This window comes from Ambystoma mexicanum, chromosome 4p (genome assembly GCF_040938575.1).
Source record: "Ambystoma mexicanum isolate Mex_15411 chromosome 4p, UKY_AmexF1_1, whole genome shotgun sequence".
NCBI classification, from domain to species: Eukaryota; Metazoa; Chordata; class Amphibia; order Caudata; family Ambystomatidae; genus Ambystoma; species Ambystoma mexicanum.
In genome coordinates this window covers 49,972,271-49,991,650 of record NC_090927.1, presented here as the reverse complement: position 1 = coordinate 49,991,650, position 19,380 = coordinate 49,972,271, and the positions used below count along the sequence as shown (strand labels likewise).

General features: G+C 45.6%; 1 protein-coding gene across 2 annotated transcripts in view; it reads right to left on the bottom strand.

Annotated features, from left to right (window-relative positions):
* Window positions 1–11,348: 11,348 nt before the first annotated feature.
* Window positions 11,349–19,380, bottom strand: part of LOC138452973 (zinc finger protein 84-like) — a 40,879-nt gene continuing 32,847 nt past the window's right edge. For both annotated transcript variants that reach the window (XM_069605340.1, XM_069605338.1), the window contains exon 2: window positions 11,349–14,244. In XM_069605340.1, the coding sequence (XP_069461441.1) occupies window positions 12,147–13,523 (1,377 nt within the window). In that variant the 5' untranslated portion in view covers window positions 13,524–14,244 and the 3' untranslated portion in view covers window positions 11,349–12,146. The remainder of the gene's footprint in view (window positions 14,245–19,380) is intronic.

Genomic DNA, 19,380 nt, shown 5'->3' with positions numbered 1-19,380 from the left:
TGTTCGCACCTAATATGGACTGGAGTAAAGACAATGTGGAGAGAAACGTATGACATTGATGCTAATGGTACAAATGTAATGCATTCCTCAGAACACACCGCCGCAGATCCAACAAGTGTCTCCTTGTTACATCCGGGTATAAATAGGAGTAATGATTACGAGTCGAATGTATATGATGGCGATTATTATTGGCCACGTGATGTAACCAACACAAGTACTCATGCACAGACAACCATAGACCCTTCCTCATATTTCACATATTACGCCGCTGCTACTAATAAGTATACAAATGCCATATTGAACAGCACTGACACTGCCTGGGCTGGAATGTTCCCAATACATTACCAAAAGGTGAAAAGCAATAAGGAGGGAGGGAGAAGGAAAAGGGGGGCGGGAGGGAAAAGATATGATATTTATCATAACCTGGGGTCAGATGAGACTGAAGACCCCCGCCACACTGATCAATCCAATAAGTGGTATTCAGACATGAGTGCCACGGCGAAGCAAGCAACAAACGAAAGCTGCTACGTCTGTTCACTCATACCGCATGCATCAGGAACACCGAAAATGTTACTACCTCAAGAAGTGCCCTTGTCGGAGGCCCAATGTTTGATTCATTTAGTTTTGTGCAGGATGAAAAGCACCTTCCAGGCACACACCGTTACTATGGAAAGGCTGGAAAATGAGAGAACATGCACAAGCCGGCGCCAAGGGGTAGTTTGCGTCAAAGAACCCTTTCTTGTCATCAAGGGGACAAGGTATGCAGAGAATAAGTGGCATGATGACACCATCGAATGCAAGGCAGAAGCACTAGAGGGGCTGCCTGAAGAAACCTTCCAATGGATAAAGGAAACATGTGCTCCTGTCTAGTCGCAACACGTCACCAAGCTAACGTGGGTCACAGCATTGGAAAAACCTATAAAAATACAAAAAGAAGTACCACATGAACTATGCTTCCATGGGGAAGGGAAAGTGAACATGGGGGCGGCAAGGAGGTGCAACAGACAATAATAATACCTGATATGAAGAAAGGTACCGCAGCACTTATGGACATGTATTGGATTTGCGGCAAACAAGCTTACCTGCACCTCCCTGCATCATGGAAAGGTACTTGTGCCTTAGCCACCCTCCATACAGCCCTGATGGTAATACCAGAAAGCCATATCCAAGGAGTAGTGGGAGAATCAGCTGCCATATCGGCTGCAGGGCAATCGGCTGAACCATTGACAGCGCTCCAACTGATAATAACGAAAGCTCCAGCTTAAGAACTGTTGTCAGAACATGAACTAAAGACAAAGCTATCACAAAGTAAAAGATCCTCCAACTATATCTCGTCTGAATCATCAAAACTCCTTGTCGAGGTCCCACAGAAATACAAGCTCTTCTCGTCTGCAGAGACATTCTTCACATCTCTCCTAGCACCAGGGCTCCAAACAAGAGCGAACGCCAAATGGCTAATGACACTGAAGAAGGGTTCAACGTTATAGAAATAGATCTCTGTGCCCTGCGCCTAATGACAATGCAAAGCAGATATGTCCTATACCTCCTCACGGCGATGGACGGTGGTGTTTGCCGAAAAATCGGGGGGGGGCGTATTGCACAGTCGATGATGACGGGACACTCTCACATGTGATAACAGCAGTTCATAACCTAGGAGAGAGGATGAAGACAGAAGGAGGCGCAGACGATAGCACCTGGTTCAACAATATGTTCAGCTGGATACCATCATGGGTAAATGTGGCAATGAAAATATGGTTACCAGACATTTGGTCGAAAAAAAATGGGTCGACCAGACAAATGGTCGAACCAATTTGGTCGAAAACCAAATGGTCGAATTTTTTTTAATTTTTCATTTTCACCCCTTTCTTTTTTTTGGGGGGGGTCCCCCCAACCCCCTTTTCTTTTCTAAAACCCCCTTTTTTTAAAAAACGAAAACCCGAAAAATAAATATATAATTAAAAAAAAAAATTCTACCATTTGTTTTCGACCAAATTGCGTCGACCAAATGTCATTCGACCAGTTTTCAGTCGACCAAATGTCTGGACACCGAAAATACTCGTCCCAATCACCATCTTTGTGCTCCTATTCTTCTGTGTGTGCCAACTGCGTCTCCGGTGTTGTGAAAAGAGCATGCCTACCTCAACTATGATGATGGTAACAATGGGCCAACCGATAACGCTAGCAACTATGATAGATGCACAAATATAAATGGGAATATAATACCCCAAAGTACAGAATGACTGCCATCTACAGGCAATATGGGGACAGGGTGGATAATTTATATCACACCACCATCTAGGAACCAACAGAATTGCAATGGTATAACGAGGTTTGGGTAGATTTGGACGGAGATGGTGGAATATACTTAACATGCACTCCAGAAGAATATGCAAGAAGAGGAAATAGCTTGAGAAGTTTATGCAGAGCATGGATGCCAATAAAGGGTACCCCAGCATGGGAAGAAGCGGTCGCTGAGGCTGAGTACTACCGAAGGGAAAACGAAAAGAATAAAGTGTCATAATTCGTTACTTTAGATGTAACGAAAGGGGGGAATGTGTGGGAGCGAGGGGCTGCAGGCCCGACTCATCCTTTACTTCTCAGTACAAAACTCGGACCAAGTGCCTCCAGTAGTGGATTCGCCCCTTGCCCTTATGCGATGTTAACTTTGGGTGACATTCGCGTAGATGGAACCACTGAGCAGGACACAGGGCATCCATTTTTGTACCCCCTATCGCCTCACTGCGATAGTACGAAACGCTTCTCTCCCTTCTCCTCGCCGCAGCCCGGCACACAGAGCACATGGCCCCCACCCTCGTTCCCACTCTGACTGGAAAACTCTGCGAGCTCCATTCTCACGCCGAAGCCGGAGGTATTCGCAACAACTAATAAATGTAACACATCACTTTTCCTCTGAGATCACTGGCCTGCATGTGAACCAGCATGAACTAAGCCCATAGCTCATTCATCTCTACAAACATGTCCTTGCCCCGCGCCCTCGCCAGTGGAAACTTACTGCCATTATGACCCTATGCCCCTGCAAGGTATTCCTTTCATGTGCCAGACCACTGACCGTGCCAGACCACTGACCATGCCATGATGCCCGCCCAGCAGATCTCCAACTAACATTAGACCCCTGCTGCAGTATATCGTGCCCCGTACTAACAAATGCCACATACCTGAGATTCTTGTGAGCATAGACCTACATTTCAATCAGTGTATTATAGTGGTCAAGACTCTTAACCCATGGCCTGTATAATCCAAATGTTATTGATACTATAGATACCTGTGTGACTTTTATAGAGACATGATAAACTACTGAGAGTCTTTTGAACAACTGTTATTTAGTGCATGCATCATTGAGAATATATTATGTTAGCTTAGATAGTGACCACCCTGCTTCACAGCGACCTGACCTTCACCCATCCGGAGCACAGATGTCTGACGTCCATCCTCCCGCCAACCGGCCAACCAACCAGGAGGAAGAGATGCTACCCACACCTAAGGCACCACTCGAGCTGACCAATTCGGGTCCAACGTAGTATCCTATGTTAAACGTGTCACTTGACCTATAAACTGTAATGTAACAATAATTTTGCCAGCGCGCTCTCAGAGATCTAGAGAAACTTTTCCTTGGACTCTCGCAGACTGCTCTCTTTGCCTTATTCCCCGTCCGGGGTGTGTCCGTTTTATTTTTCTTGCACGTATAAGACGGGGAGGGCACAAACCCTACTCAGTATACCTGGTACCCTCCTGGATCCCTCGGTCTTCCTGTTACCTTTGTGGTCTTGGGACTGTGCCACAAGGTTGGCAGTCAGTTTCACAGACTTAGCCCAGGGTCAGGACATCAATTTCAGTATTCTCTTCCTCTCTCCTTGACACCCTCTGGGGCTCACTTCGCGTTTGGCTTCTCTGCCTGGGGCATGTTCCCCAATGCTTTGTCTCAGCTTGTCCGGTCTGGACATCTCTTCTTCAAGGCCGGACTCGCTCGTTTGGCTTCTCAGGGCCTTTCTCCTCCTTGGTGCAGCTCCGGCACCGTTAGGCGTAAGCTTTTCTTGCTCGTAGGAAGCTGTGCCGCCTTCTCAGCTTTGCTCGTTCCACTGCCACTGCAGTTTTGAACTTCCTGGGATTCTCTCTGCCCGGAGCCTCCTCCTTCAATGCTTATGATGTTGCGCTGGGGTTTCCCCTGCGTAACGTTACATTCCTTCTTCTGTGTTGGACTGGTGCTCATTATTATTCTATTGGGTTTCTTCATCACAGTTCAAGACAGGTACTTTTCCTCATATGGCGCATCATGGTAGCAGATGTATAGTGTTTCTTCCCGTCTTCTCCCAACAGGATTTATTAAGTTGGGTTGTTGCTTGGGTTGGGCAGGGAATTCCTCATCGGAATGGGAGTCCTTGTCCCCATGGGGGAATCTGTGCAGGAGAGATCCCACTTGCCTCTAACCCTAGGGATGGTATCGCGTAGCAGGCCCATCTCCCTAGCCTCACAAGGAAAGCACCCCCACCCCCCCAGGGAGAAGTGATGAAATCCTGTGATTAGTCACATACCCTTTCCCTTAGGGTTTTGGCTTCCCCTTCTTTTTGGATCAGGAATCGGCTGAGAAAATTGACATTTCCTTACCCATGCCCTTTTCTGTATTCTACCGTAAGACAGAAGGGCTGGCGGTCTAGAAACCCGAACATTATTCAAGCATTAGAGTCTTTCCTCAGACATGTGAGTGGGGAGTGGTCTGTGAGCAATCTAAACCTTCGCCCTGTAAGATAGTATTTGAGATGGCTTATCGCCTACTTAATGGCTAAGGCTTCTGTATAGTTGGTGTAGTTCTGCTCCACTGGGAAATGCTTCCTACGTATGTATAGGATAGGTTGTGTGGGCCAATCTTCCCCCAAGTGGCTCCCTGGGACTGGGTTTGACGTGCAAAGGTTTTAAAGTTCCTGCTAAGCCGAGCTCCATTTCATCTGCTCTGAGTCGTTGGTTCGGCATTGCTCTAGCCCACAGGGTTGGACATTATTCTCCAGTGGGGCAAAGTTAGATGCCTGGCAGGAGTCTGCCCATTGTCGGTAAGTTGGGAATTGCCACAGAGGTCTCTCAACTGCTGCTTGGCTCATTCTGCAGAGGTTTTTGGACCTTGGGTCCCTGCCAAAAATGCAAAATAACTCTGGCCAGAAAAGGGGCTGAGCGGTACAGTGGAAAAGACCATGGTAAAAACATTCTTACAGCATAATACATACTCTGGGGAGTCAGTGATGGCCTCACCCCCATTGGCTTTGACATATGCTCTGGTGAGTTGACACAGGATGCGAGAAGCCCCTGCTTCCCCTTACAGGGTCAACACCCTGACCCTGTCACATGTGACAAAGGAATAATTTGCTGTCTGTGCTATGAAACAAAGCCATCCATGCCAGTGGGCCAACCCCTGTTTTTTTTCATTAATTTTTTGTATGGATCAGTAGTCTAGTACTGTGTTTCCCCAAAAATGCATTTAGGTCCAACCCTGAAAGCTCCATTTGTTCTCTTTGGGAAGGTTGACACCTTCCAGGGGAACAGAATCTAACCCCAGAGGATTATGTGGGTAAGTGTGGGGTGAGGCAGGGCACTAGAATAAGTAGACGATACACGTTTCTGCCTCAGTAAAACAATCCTCTGTTGCGGTCAGGCATTTCCCTAGCTCACCCATCGTCTTGGATTAGTTATTCTCACGCGTGGCTATTTTCTGCTTTATTTCTCAAAGAAGTGCTACAGCACTTTTGCTGGTCACAGCCTGTGGCACATGAATTTCTGCTATTGTTGTAATTTTACCTTGATTTCCACTTGCTGCTTTGGGATCTTTTTGGGAAGCTGGCATGTCCAGGATTGCATTGGATGTGTTCTGATGGCTGCTAGATTAAGAGTAACTCTATGAAGTTGGGGTGATGCTCCACTACTCAGACCGGGAAGGAGAAAGGGGCTACTTGAGAGTGCAGAATGGCAAGGAGGGCAGTCCACGGCTATGACTGAAGAGTTAGGGACGCAGCCGTACAGACTCATGCCCAGCATCTGGAGACGCAGGCCCATCACATCACAGTCCTCAGCTACGTACTGGTACCGTTCTCTCGACTCACTGGATTGCCTTCAAGCTCAATGGAATCACTACTTCTGTCTCTTGTGCTCAGGGGAGCTCTTCATGGGCAGTGGCACCATTTTGTCCATTCACCATTATGATCTTTGGGTTCTGCCAGTCTGCGGTGACGTTTAATGATATCCCCTTCACTCAGCTAGGACCCCACTACAAATTCCACATGACACCGAAAGGGTGGAACCAGACATTGGCCAGGAGGGTGTCAGAAGACTTGTTTTGCATAGGATCCATGGGAAGCTTGCTGGAGTCATGTACTCATAGCTCACAGGCTAGTCCCACTTCTCGCTGATCTTATTTCTTTTAAATCATATTTTACGGTTAGCTACGGTTCCAAGACTACATGTAGGGCTCCTACCCAATCTGGTCAGCAAAGGCCCTCCTCCACCAAATAGCTCCTAAATACAGAACACTTACATTCTACAACTTTAAATCACAAAGATATATTTAATGACAACTTAAGACATTTGTATGAACAGTTCAACACCACAAATATGTGACTCAAAAGTGCTTTCACATCTCTTTCTTTCACAAGATCTTAGTAGAAAATACATTTCATAAGTCAGAACTCCTTGCGTGGGATTATGATCAATATTTCATACATCCCAATCCTCTCTATTTGTTGTTGCCACCCACATTTCTATGATTTGGATCACTCCCTGGAGTTGAGGGTTAAGTTTTAGACTCTTTGTTCCTGGATATATATACTCCTACCTGTGGCATGACAAAGTTCCAGGCAAGTCACGGGGTCCCCTTCCATTTGTTGAATAGTGAATTAAGGTGCTAACAATGTTGGTTCTATTGTATGTCTAGTGTTTAATCATACGTTAAACCTTAACGTTGGCATTGTCAAAATGTTTAAGACTATTTATAGCGAGTAAGCCTACCTTCCAAGAATTCTCACCGATTCCTTTGTTTTATAAAGAGTATTGTGTGATTGTATGCACATTTTGTGGGTGTGACTGGCTCTTTTGTACTTTTCATTCAGTTGTCTCCCTCAATACCTACTGAGTATCTTCAAACATATTTTGTGTTTCGGTTAAAAAGTAAATATCTTGAGCGTGGCTGTTCTGATTTTTGAAGGTCTTCGGCGTGTGTAACTTCAGGATAAGTAGCTGTTGTGGAATATGTGTGCCAAACATCTTAGAAAATCAAAGTGTACAATTGTGTGATCTTTTTTTAGCCACCATGGAAATTGCAATGTAAGAAAAGCAGTCTTGCTTTTTTCGACAATGATCTTGGGCATAAAACCGTTGAGAAAACATCACTGAATAAGGCGCACGTGCCCGAATCTAGTAAAATCAATTGCATGCAAAAGTTTGTGAAATTCCAAGGAAAAGAGAGAGAGAGAGAGAGAGAGAGAGAGAGAGAGAGAGAGAGAGAGAGAGATATAGATATATATATATTAGGGTGATGTATTTTGTTGGGAGTGGGTAGAAGAGCAATGCGGGTGGGGGGTGGGAGGCTAGTGAATCCCCTTTGTTTTCAGGTGAGAAGGTGGGGGATTGGACAAAGGATGGTCGGCAGGGGATGACAGCCCCAACAGATGATATGTTGACTATGGAGGGCCGCCCAAAATCAGGTTTAAAAAAAGAAACAAATGGATCTTTTTGGTGTGTAGCCTACAATCTTCCAGAATTTGACATATAACCCAAATATCACACATTTTTGTCCCAGTCCCTAATTGTCGATAGGTGGGTGGCCTTTGGCCATTACCCACAGACTTGTAATGGGGAAAAATCCCAGAGTGCACAGCTGAGCTTAGAAACATGAGAAGAATACATGTTACTACTGCAGGTGGGCGGGAGGGTGGGGGGGGGGGGGCAACGTAGCTTAAGAACATGCTTTAAATTCTGTGAAAAGAACTTTAGCTGAAGTGACATTAAGGTGATGATTGAACTCAACAAAACCACTGAAATGTGCAAAGTGTTGGCAGTGACACTACCTTAATCCGAAGGATCCCTGCTGCGCAGTCCATGTGCACACAGACAGCATCCCATGTGATATCATTGATGACATCTCATATGATAACCTAGGAAACTACATACCAGAATAAAAGAAATATGTGCTCCATTTGAAAACCTATGACAGACATATGTTGAGTTATGTTTGCAATGCATCCTAGCAGACACACAAGATGCCTGCAGAACCACTGTAAGGCCACGCCCAGCCCTGTGAAGGGCTGCCACTGGCCACAGAAAAAAAGCCCTGGCCAGTGGCCCATCACTGGGGGAAACTGGGGGAAACTGGCAACTAGGTTTGGCCAGCATCGAGGCCCCGTAGTTACAGGTAATGCATTGGTCGGCTCTGGTGCACGGCCGAACACCAATGCTCTGAGAGGTGATGACAGTGGCCATGGCATCGCTAAGCAGGTAAAGTGGCCACTGGCCCTGGATGCAGGCCCGGCCCATGGCAACTTTGGGTGCCTAGTTGGGCAACAGACCATGTCCATTAATAATAATAATAGTTTTGCATTTATATAGCGCTATGAACCCTCAGGCATCTGAGCGCTGCTTACCCACGGTGTGTTTGGACCCACTAACGAGGTAAAGTTGCTAATTTGGGTGCCTCAACAAAGCATTAGGCATTTCCAAAGGGGGCTAATGATGGCATCACAGATCAAAACACTTCTTACATCAAATAGCATATTATGGGAAACTACCTACCTGAGTGAAGAAGTCAAGGTGTGCTCTTATTATCAGTGACGTCATCAATGTTTTCAGAGATGACTGTGACGTCATCAGTGTGCTCATTGCTTGTGGAATGGCGTGGCTCGGAGTTAAGGTGGCATCTATTCCAATAATTACCAAATTTAAATGTGTTTGTTATGTTAATTCATCATCTTAACGTCACTCCAAATCATGTTTTTACTGACTTTCAAGAGTTCTGTTGCGTTGAACTGTTTTAACTTATCAGTCTTAAGTATTTTTCACAGATATTTATTAATTGGTCAAAAACGTGCCCGCACCACTAGCCAGCTGTGGGTAAGAAATGGTGTGCATGTGAAGAACTGAGGCGGCGAGTCACTTTTTTGAGTGGCTAGTAGCTTGCATAGGGACATTTTTACATATACATGGGAAAATGTACCAATTCAGTTATTGGATGGAGCCCCCGTCCCCACCTAACACGTTTCGCTCATTTATCAAATATATATATATATATATATATATATATGCATAAGTACATTTTATAGGGCAACAGTGAATAGCAGATAGTTCCGGTGAAACTGATGAGCCATCGAGATTTAGGGAAACTATTTCTAATACCTTAGGAGTCCTTTGAAGATACCTGCCTGAAAGTGTTCCAAGATTTGGGCCTCATTGCTACTTTGATGGAAATTTGGCAGTAGATCTGCCAAATTACAGCCCAACTTGGTTACCTTTTCCACCGCTTGTCCTGTGGGCTTACCGCAGGATTACAAACAGCGGCAATCACCCATTGAGTCCATAGGGGCTCCATGCAGATCATTTGGTGGATTTACCGCTGGCGGTATTACTGCGTGGAAATCTGCAGCTATTCTGGCAGTAAAGTGGTGTAGTCAACGCCTCCACCTCATCTCCAAAATTACAAGCCAGTGGTGTGGGGGAAATCTGTGGTAATTTCATTACCACCAAAAAGTGGTGGTAATAGAATTACCACCACTTTTCTCCCGCACCGCTGTACTTTTAATGAAGCCCAAGTCTATTGAGAGCACCCTAAATTTGAAAATATACAGTCAATGTGTTCAATGATTCAAAAGTGATCAAGCATTGAAAAAAGTGGTGCTTTGGACCAATCGTGTCCATTTTCCACGGGTGAAAGGTGCATTCATAGAACACGTGCACAGCGAAAACTGCGGGACGGATTTGTGCCAAATAAGAAGTTGCGGCATATAGAGGTGCAGATTTGCCTCCCGGTGGTTTGGTGTACATCCGTACAGTCACTTGGTGAGGAATCTGATGGAGAAGAGGATGCCCCGACCTGTTTTTCTTTACATTGATGCGAGCGGTTCTCACGGTACCCACCCTGTAATTTCATGGCTAATTTGCAGTAAATGATCTAAAGAACAAAGGGAGAGTCACAAAACGCCTTTCAAAATGTAAGCTAAAACACCAAATAATGCATGCATTCTCTTCTCTCTTACCCATTATCGCAACGTGGCCACTGGCCTTGGGTAAGGCCTTGGACAGTAGGCCACGGAACCATCAAGAGGAAAAGTGCCATGCTGCAGAGCTTAGAAACATACAACAGGACATCTGATGATATGAAAATAATATAGCCGTTTAGACCGAGGAAGGGGGCCATACATTGAGGAAGAGTCATTATCCCAAGTGTTAATGACCTCTCCCTAGCTCTATAAGGCTATTAGCACATAGTGGTAATAGCAATACACATTTTGGAGTTTTCATGGTGAAGTAAAAATGTTACTTTAATAGTGAGCAGAGTAAATGGACAAACTGATTTAATAAATTAAATGTGCATTTATTGTGTGAACAAGGTTGTCTTCATAAGGTAAGCATATAAATTGCAAACGTGGTTATAGTGGAGCTGGTTTAACAAGAGCGTGAATTAGGCGTCATGTACAAGTGAAGGACTGCTCTATAAGAATGTGAAAACATTTCCCCATGCTTTAGCTTTCCGTTTGCTGTGTTAAATAGGGTGTTGCAGCAAAATAAGCTCCTCCCAGAGAGGAAGTGCCTTTTTGAAAAGAATCTTGCCTGGAAATTGCATTGTTGTTTCCCCGTTTACTTTTGAAGACAGAATGTTCAGAATGCAGTCAATGCCAGTAGGATCTGCGTGATCCATTCGCGGCTGGTTTTCCCGCGACTGAAAAGTTTGCCTGGGAAATGTACGCACCACAAAAGGTTCATACTTTTCCCATGCGAAATTCATGTCCCCCGCAACCCCCGCTCACTATACTGTAAAGTGTAGTGAGCGGGGTGTTGCGGGGGACACCTCCGCAGCCCGTTTATTTATTATTTTTTTTTAACCTACCTTAAATGCGAACCTTTGGTGTTCGAACCTTTGGTGCTATGCATTTTCGGTCTTTTGATGCTTGCAGACGTTTTTACTCGGTAAAAACGTATAATACCATGCCAGTAGTTATTGACTGCACTGTGAACATTCAGATTGGCTGAGGGGAGGTCAATAATCTCCATATGCTGAAAAATAAAAAGTTTAGTTCTACAGGTGGTGGGAGTCATTGCAAAGCAACACCCTCCAAATTCAATTAAAACAATCTTAGCTGAAGTGATATCAATGTGATGATTTAATGCAACAAAACACTTGAAACTGGACACATTTTGGAATCTATGTCACCCTAACTCTGTGCACCCATTGGGCAGCCCATGTGTACAATGATGACATCACTTCTGATATGACAGTGTACATCATTATTATTACAATCTTTTAAAGCACAACACGGGCATAGGTCTCAGTGCGCTACATTATGGGAAACTAGCTGCCATGCAAGACATTATTTTGTCTATTTCAAGACATGTATAGTGCAAATGAACAGAAATCTAATATACCCATGATCCCCGTTATGGGGTTAATGGGGGTAATACGGCCACTGTGGCTGGTCGCAGCCAGCACAAGCAGGTACTGATGTGCACGATACCTGCCACTTACACTCAGAAACTCTGCACTTGCGTTTCAGAGAGGCTAAACCAGGTGTTGCGCTTGAATGCAGGCTTCATGCGGATCCTCATGACAGGGGCAAGGATGTCCAGGGTGTTGGTGCTAGAGAGGTAGCAGTTTAGGATTAATTATCATTTAACTACTCATTTGTAAGGAACAAGTAGGCGGGCAGAGCTTTCTTCTCCCCTGAAGTATATTCTGCAATCTGTTTGTGAGCATATTATGATATTTTATAACCAGTCTCCTCGTGCACTGTTCTCAGAGGACATGTCCTTCGTGGATTCCAAGTTAGTTGGCTTTTCTGACGGAAGCACTTCTGACGTTGAGTGGGCTTAGACAAGAGTTTTCTCCCCTGCGGGTTCTTTCTCATCGAGTAATATTGGTTTCCTGACTGGAGCCTTTACGACATTCAGTGCAGTAATAAAAAGGTTCTTGTGTGGGTCCGCACATGCTGAATTACAGAGTTTCTAGAATTGAATCTTTTCTGACATTGAGTGCACTTATAAGGCTTTTCACCTGTGTGGATTGTTTCATGTTCTGTTAGTCTGGATTTTCGACTGAAGCTTTTCTGGCAGTGAGAGCACTGATGAGGTTTTTCTCCTGTGTGAGTTTTTTCATGTATTGTAAGACCGGATTTATAACTGAAACGCTTATGACATTCAGTGCAGTGATAAGGTTTTTCTCCCGTGTGGGTCCTCAAATGTTCCCTTAGATTGCATTTTTGACGGAAGCATTTCTGGCATTCAGTGCACTGATAAGGACATTCGCCCGTGTGAGTTCTGACATGCACAATTAAAGACTGTCTAGAAATGTAGCTTTTCTGACATTCAGTGCACTGATAAGGTTTTTCTCCTGTGTGCGTTTTAAGGTGCTGAGTAAGGTAAGCCTTCAGATTGAATCTTTTCTGACATTCACTGCACTGATAAGGTTTTTCTCCTGTGTGTGTTGTTTCATGTTTTATAAGATTAGCTTTCTGACTGAAACGCCTATGACATTCAGTGCACTGATGAGGTTTTTCTCCCGTGTGGGTCCTCAAATGTTCCATTAGATGGCCTTTTTGACTGAATCTTTTCTGACATTCAGTGCAAGGATATGGTTTTTCTCCTGTGTGTGTTTTAAGGTGCTGAGTAAGGTGCGTCTTCAGATTGAATCTTTTCTGACATTCTGTGCACTGATGAGGTTCTTCTCCCATGTGTATCCTCTTATGTTCAGATAGTCTGGATTTCTGACTGAAGCTTTTCTGACATTCAGTGCACTGATAAGCCTTTTCTCCTGTGTGTGTTGTTTCATGTTTTATAAGAGCAGCTTTCTGACTGAAACGCTTCGGACATTCAGTGCAGTGATGAGGTTTTTCTCCTGTGTGGGTCCTCAAATGTCGCAATAGATGGCATTTTTGACTGAAGCATTTCTGGCATTCTGTGCACTGATAAGGGCTTTCTCTTGAGTGTATTCTCAAATGCCGAATTAAAGACGCTCTATAACTGAAGCTTTTCTGGCATTGTAAGCACTGATAAGGTATTTGACCAGTCTGGGTGCTTTCATGTTGAATAAGACTGGATTTCTGAGTGAAGCTTTTCTGACACTCTGTGCACTGATAAGACTTTTCCCCAGTGTGGGTTTTTTCGTGTCGAATTAGGCCAGATTTTAGAGTAATGTTTTTCAGACATTCAGTGCACTGATCAGGTTTTTCTCCTGTGTGGGTGTTCACATGTTGCGTTTCCATGACTAAAGTGTGTCTTGCATTGAGAACCCTGATGACAATTTTCTTTTCTGCGTTTTCTCCCATGTCCAGTTACAGAAGGTATTTCTTGGCGGTTAATTTCTCCAAGTTAGGTTTTGTTTAGAAATAATTAAATAGTCAGTCAATTACCTCATTCCAGAGTCAGAAGATATTTAAATAATAGGCAATATTGATCTGGCAAAATTCTCCCCTTCGTAAATGATTTGCGCTAAAGATAATTCCTTCAGGGAGTCCAAATTTCATCGCCTCCATTTTCAATTTACATTGCGAACCTTTCTGTATCAATTTGGCTCGCATTCATGAAATCTTCTCCAGTGTGGGTTCTCTGAAAGAGCATCACATTGCGGTCATTGCTTTCCTTGCTGTCATGTCTGATGTTCTCCTCACGCTCATCAGGGATTTTGTCATGGTTACTGAATCCAAACTTGGTGGACGTGTTTTCCTAAACGAAGTGACTGTTTTTCTAACATTTTCCCTTTTGTAAATAATCATCTGTGACAATGGAATTCATGTACGCGATTAGAACTTCCATTGTGCCTCGTATTGACGGTGTGATTTATTAACGGACACTGTAGCGAAGTCATTTTCACAGTGATTAGCTGTCTCCACTTGCTTCTAGAAGCCTAAACTGAACAAGATCTGCAGTTGCATTCCCAGAGGTCTCAGATAGCTCCACTTTCTTTCCAATGAAAACTTGAAATATTTACGATGGTTTGCGGCATACAACTTAGTTACCATTTTGTTTCTTCTGTGCAGGCTTAGAAAGCTGTGAAAGAAAAGAGGACATCTTTCTAATTATAAAGTAGCACAAAAAAGTAGACATGAGTTGGTTGTTTAAGTTTCAATTGGCAGTATTTTGAACAACGAGAAAGTCTTGCTTTTATGAAGGGGTTGACAGGGCTCTGGGCCACTGAGTTGATAGAAAGGGGGAGACAAGTGGAAAAAAGCAAAACATTTCTCAAATTGTGACTGCTGCAAGTAACCCAGTACCACCACCTGGGACCGCAACTTACCTGCCCCTTCTCCAATCTCCACAATGAATATGCAAAACACCACAAACCAACCAATGATATCCTCTATGGAGGGGTAAAAGGTTCAAGTTTCAAGCTACTAGCCAACCATAAAAAGTCACTTGCCACCTTGTCGCGCTCTGACTTGTGTATGAGCACGATATAAATAAAATATCATATCACCTCAATTCTACATATACACAAAGCACACCATTACCTACTCGTGAAGACTCAATTATCACTAGCCAATGCCTAGTGAAAATTGTGCACTCTACTCCTGGTGTAGATACTTCATCTTAATCAACTAATGATTTGAACCACCTGCCCCCAACCTGCAACTTCCTCCATGAATGTCTTTACTTCAAAGCAGGAGGTCAAAATATTAGATCCACTAGCTTCCAGGCACTATAATATTTAGTACCATCCTAGATCACAAACTAAATTACTCTATGATCACTGCTTTCAGTTTTCTTCACCCTTCCTTTCACCTCATTCTACCTGGATACCCAATGTGGCTCAACAACAGGCATGTTGGTCGGGGAGGTGGGGTGGGAATAGTCAACACTTGACTGCACACGGTGGCGTAGTTTGCTCGCCTGGCATCGGAAGAGGCATACCGCAACAGGAAGCAGTACCAGTCCATGAACGGGCTGGTGAAGTGGGACGCTGTCCTGACAAGAACACACTGCTGTGCACGATTCCTTGGATCCACCCACAATGCCATGGTCCACCGTACCTGCAACCTGCCTGCGCACATTGACAGCCACAGAGGGCAACAGACATGGAGGCTGGGTGAGTACAAGTGCCATTATACAATACAGTCATGCAGCACCAGTTGTATGCCAAGTGAAGGGGTGGTGCTGGAACATCATTACTACTGCTCAATGCATGCACTGCCTTCTCAAGCCACACCAACCCACAGGACTAGGCCCAGCAGGTCTATGCAGTACCATGACAGCAATGCATAATGCCACAACAAGTAGCTCCTGATGACTACAGGAACCAGAATGCACAGGTCACATATTCCACACTGCACAATGACAAAGCAATAATGCCACACATTGATCGCATGTACATTGCAAACCATGTGAATTCATTGTGGCAGGAATGAACAAAAACAGCAAGCTACTACTTGACGTGTGTGCAACGTGTATCTCTAAGTGACAATGCACATGTAGACACGTAGGATTTCACTGAATTACTGGAACGTAAACCATGTTGCACAAATGCTACATAACTTCCTCCACACACGTGACATGATACGCATCCTCAATGTACTGTGACGGACACGCGTCCCATGGTCTTGCATGCGACTCTGATTACCCCCCAGCTCCCATGACTGCTGACCCCTGAGTGCAATCCACATACATCGCAGGAGGTGGCCTACAATGAGGCCCACGTCAGGACCCGGCTGTGCATTGACAGACCATTGGCCTGCTGAAGGCAAGCTTCTGATGCCTGGACTTTAGTGGACTAGATATCAGGCGCCATGACGTTTGGAGAAATAACCTTAGCTATTTTATAATTAAGACTTCACACTGAATGGTGTAATTGGAGAATGACAACATTGTTCTGATTGTATAGGCATGCTATAAGCACTCGGTATAGATTTCAGGATAACACCTTCTGCGGGTGACTCATGGGGGAACACACGTGACTGGTGCTGGGTGATATGTATTAATGCATCATGGTATATGATGTATGTCAATTATTGTCTTTGGGCCTCATTACGGGTCCGGTGGTAACCTGCCGGTTGTTCTGGCTCGGTTACCGCCGGACTCGTTTTACCATTCTGCCTCCGTGATTCCCGGAATTACCGGGTCATTACAACCCCGGTGACCTGGGAATTCCGAGACGGAATGGTGTAAATCCCCATTCCCATAGGACTCAATGGGAATGGGGACCATGGCAACACCGGCACCATCTCGTGATGGTGCCGGTGTTTCCTCCTCCGGCTTCAGGCGGCCGGTGTTAAACCCGCCAGGTCAGACCTGGCGGGAACGCCACCTCCCGCCTGCAGGACTCGAGATCGGGCGGTCTGGAATTAACAGTGGCGGCGGGTTTACCGCCACTGTTATTTCCGGACCGCCCGACCCGTAATGAGTCCCTTTGTCTTTTCCTTTTCCATCCCTTTTCTTGTTGCAATTCATGATGGGAATTAATATAGAATTTGTGTTACACGAATTGTGATGGATGTAACTGTTCAATTGGACCATATAAAATGTGTGGTAATGCATATCTTTTTGTTGGGGGGGGGGGCGTGGCCGACAGCCATGCTGTGAAGACGTGCCTTGTGCTGCTCCTGCAAGATCCTGCAGTGATCCCAAGAAAAAAAGCCAAATAAAGAAGATTGAAGAACAGGAACGAGCATCGCAACGTTGGAAGTGGCAGAGAGTAACTGGAGAAACAAGCTGAGGCTCAGATGGCAAGTGTGGAGGAGCACTTCCCACCTGCGATCGGAGTGTGAAGATTACAAGCAAGATGGCAGACAACAGAGAGGAGTAGTGAAACGAGCGTGTCCCTAGAATAGACATCGAGGCAGAGCCCAGCTCCCCGAGGTGGTACTCGATTGCTGCAACAAGGGCTGCAAGAACCCTACAGAACACAGAATCATAAGGGAGAGCAGGTCGGAGAGGATCGATGCACAGTGGGGACTGCAGAGGCTACGCAGCAGAAGGTCGGCGGGAAGAGGGCCCGCAGCTGGCCGACCAGAGGGCGTAAGCATGATCGCATAAATGTGTGTGTGAAGGAAAGCTTCTGACAGCGAATGATAAGTGCTCTGGTAGCAAGCAAGTAAGCTGCAGGTACGCGGCTTGGAGAGGGGAGCCCCGGAAGCCGCAGGACACATTGCATACAGCAGACCTTACCAATCGGAACTTGGGGCAGACACCAAGCAGAGGGAGCAACAACAGGGGAGCCTGGCAACATCAGAGAGAGAGGAGGCGGACTGGGGAGCACGGCAAGCAGCCTGCTATAAACGGGGGTACGGCAGCCGTATACATTAAGATTTTTAACAAAAAGGACTAGGGGTGTATGGCACGTGGGAAGAAAGAACAGGAAGGCTCAAGCACAGATAAAGAAGTCTGAGCTTGAGGATTGTACAGAGAACAGCTAGGCTCGTAGACGGAGCCTGTGTGAGGCACCACCCAGCGCAGGAGAAATAAACCAAGAGTGGAACAGTCAGACACACTGAGCGGGGGACAAGAAACTCCCCACTTCAAGCGAAAGGGAAGATGACAGGAGGAGAAGCGGTGTTGGGAATGAAAGGCAGCAGAGGTCATTGTCACAGATGGCGACCAAGGGCAACAAAGGAAAGAACAAACAACCCACCATGGAAATATATGCCAAGGTACAAGAAGGCACAAGGGGAAGCAGCAGCTGAGTCAGCAGAAGCCACAGTGAATGCACAGGACAGTGGGAGCAACAAATCCTAGCCGCCATTGCAGCGTTAAAGACAGTTTTGGAAGCCAAGGTAGATGCAGTGATGGTGGATGTGGGACTGCTGAGGCAAGATGGGCGCTCTTTAGCAGAACGTACAGGACAAATAGAAGAACAAGTGAAGGAAAACACCAAGGAGGCGACACAAGCGACAGTGGACATCAAAGTATTGCAACAGAAGGTTAAACTACTGGAAGACAGAGCAGATGATGCAGAAGGCCAGACCTGCAGGAACAACAGCAGGGTCTCGGGCCTTCCGGAAGGCATCGAAGGAGCTGATCTCACCAACTACATCGAAACTTTACTCCTGCAAGAAATTGGCCCCGGAAATCTCACACTAGGATTCACAGTGGAGCAGGCACATCGAGCCCTGACCAGAAAACTCCTGCCAGGTACTCACCCAAGACACATCGTCAAAATATTGAATTATAAGAACAGAGAGAAGATACTGGCACTCGAGGACCAGAGGAATAATACAAAGAGCATCAGCTAAATTGGCATTATACCCAGACTACACCTTTCAGGTATAGAAACGTAGGGCCAAATTCATTCCTGCTAAGGAGAGATTGAGAAAGGCGGGCTTCAAATACATGCTAATCTACCTGGCTAGACTGAAGATAATCCATAACGGCCGGGAGTTGTTTTTTGATAGTCCAGAGGCAGGGCAAGATTGGATGGACAGTGTGTGGCTGACGACACCGGAAACGGACTGAGTGATACACAAAATCAGAAACAACTAAGCTCCTCCAGATGGCTCGGCCGGGAGAGGGTGAGTTGAAAGAGGGGTGGTCACATTGAGAACATTGGCACGAACTAGCAACTCAGAGGGCTTAAGTTGGAGGTTGCAGACGACAGCAGAGACTGGGACTTACTACGAACCGCAGTGCAATGGGTGCTTTTTGGAATAGTGAAACATGGAGCGGCCGCGCAGGCTGCAAGGACACAGACTTCAGAGGTAGGGTGGCACTAGATTTAGTGACATCCCAAGTTCCCCCTAGTCCTTTCTTTAGGGTACTTGTCGCCAGGTACCAACCCTTTGGGCACCGAATGCCTGGTCAAGTGGCTAGGATGGGAGCGAGAGGAAATGGGCACGTCTAAGCATGCATTTTACAGCTGGGCAGTTATAGTTGGGGAAGGGTGAGTTGGGAAGGAGGGTGGGGGGAACTGTTAACGTGAATTGGGGAACAGCCTCTTGTGGTACTAATGCATCTGGTCACTTAAGGACAAGCGTCCTTGGGAAAATGTGAGAAAGGAACAATACCAAAGCATCTTCCAGCACCACATGAACGTCATGGCCGATAGTATGAAGGTATTGAACTGGAACATACGCGGCCTTCAAAGTTATGCGAAGAGACACAGGGTAATGTGTTATTTGTGCAGGAACACAATAGGCCTTGCCCTATTACAAGAGACGCACCTCACTAAGACAAGACACACTTGTGCAAAAATGGAAT